Here is a 1,200-nt window from a genome sequence, read left to right as displayed (position 1 = left end):
CACTCTGGTTTATAAAGGAATGGTAGGTAAAAAATAAAACTACTATTTCCTACTCCGCTCACTTCTGCCAACCATGAAAATAAAATGTACTAGAGTTAATCAGCATGTCTACGAAACTGGCACTCCAGAGTCACCCTCTGGTTTGTTGTCCCTCTCAAAAACTGGTCGAAATTAATAAAAAGCTTTCTAAATGAAATTATGATGAATTTCACAGTTTCTTCTCCATTCACCTCAAAGGTAAATGAAAGATACCTCTTCAGGTTTTAAAGAACAACGGTGTACAAACGGCCTCCCATGACCAAACAGCGGCTCGGCTCAGTTGATGTACTTAAAATTCCTATTAAAAATGGCTGGTAAGCCAGGTGCAATGGTGCTCACCTGAGTACCAACGACCCGGGAGGCTAGCCTGAGCCCGAGAGCTTGAGACCAGCCTGAGCAACACAGCAAAATCCCATCTCTTAAAAAAAAAGGCCCATGGAAATTGATACCTGAGATTTGACACGTCTTGTTCTCTTCGGCAGAATGTTCATTCTTGTGCCTGGCTCTGGGGATGTTTGGATATCAGTGCTGAGAACCTCAGGCTCCACTCTTTCCTTAATATCTAAATTAGGCATCTGTACACCCTAAAAGATCAGATCACAGAAACAGAGTAGATTCACTGATAAGAAATCAGGCTCAATTGAGAATCAGTGGAGAAGTAATAAATTGCCACTAAATCCCTGAAACTACATGAAACCAGATGGCAATTCTCTTCGTTATTGCTGGCAATTCTCTCTTGAATTGATCTACAGACTCAAAGCAATCCCTCTCAAAATTCTGGCAGGCTTTTTGGTAGAAATGGAAAGCTAATTCTGATCTTTACGTGGAAATGAAAATTGGAAATTTTGAAAAAAAACAAAGAGGATTTATACTACTGGGTATCACAATTTACTATAAACCCACAGTACTCAAGACAGTGTGGTATTGGTATTAGGGTAGACGTACAGATCAACGGAACAAAACACAGTCCAAAAATAAACCCACACATTTGGTCGACTGACTTGCAACAAAGGCGCAATAGGAAAAAGATAGTCTTCTAAACAAGCGGTGCTGGTACAAATGAATATTTATACTACCCTCTCCACCAAAAACTGAACCTACTCCTTTACCTCACACCATATACAAAAAACAACTATTCAAAATGCATCACAGACTGAAATA

At 39.7% G+C, this 1,200-nt stretch overlaps 1 protein-coding gene across 1 annotated transcript in view; it reads right to left on the bottom strand.

Annotated features, from left to right (window-relative positions):
* Positions 1–1,200, bottom strand: part of KDM5A (lysine (K)-specific demethylase 5A) — a 105,282-nt gene that overhangs the window by 79,031 nt on the left and 25,051 nt on the right. The window contains 1 exon segment of the mRNA XM_012647448.1: positions 489–623. Within this exon segment, the coding sequence (XP_012502902.1) occupies positions 489–623 (135 nt within the window).

Source organism: Propithecus coquereli, unplaced genomic scaffold (assembly GCF_000956105.1).
Source record: "Propithecus coquereli isolate 6110/MARCELLA unplaced genomic scaffold, Pcoq_1.0 Scaffold269, whole genome shotgun sequence".
In the NCBI taxonomy this organism is placed as follows: domain Eukaryota; kingdom Metazoa; phylum Chordata; class Mammalia; order Primates; family Indriidae; genus Propithecus; species Propithecus coquereli.
Note: the sequence above shows the minus strand (reverse complement) of the source record. Positions and strands in the feature narration are given on the sequence as shown.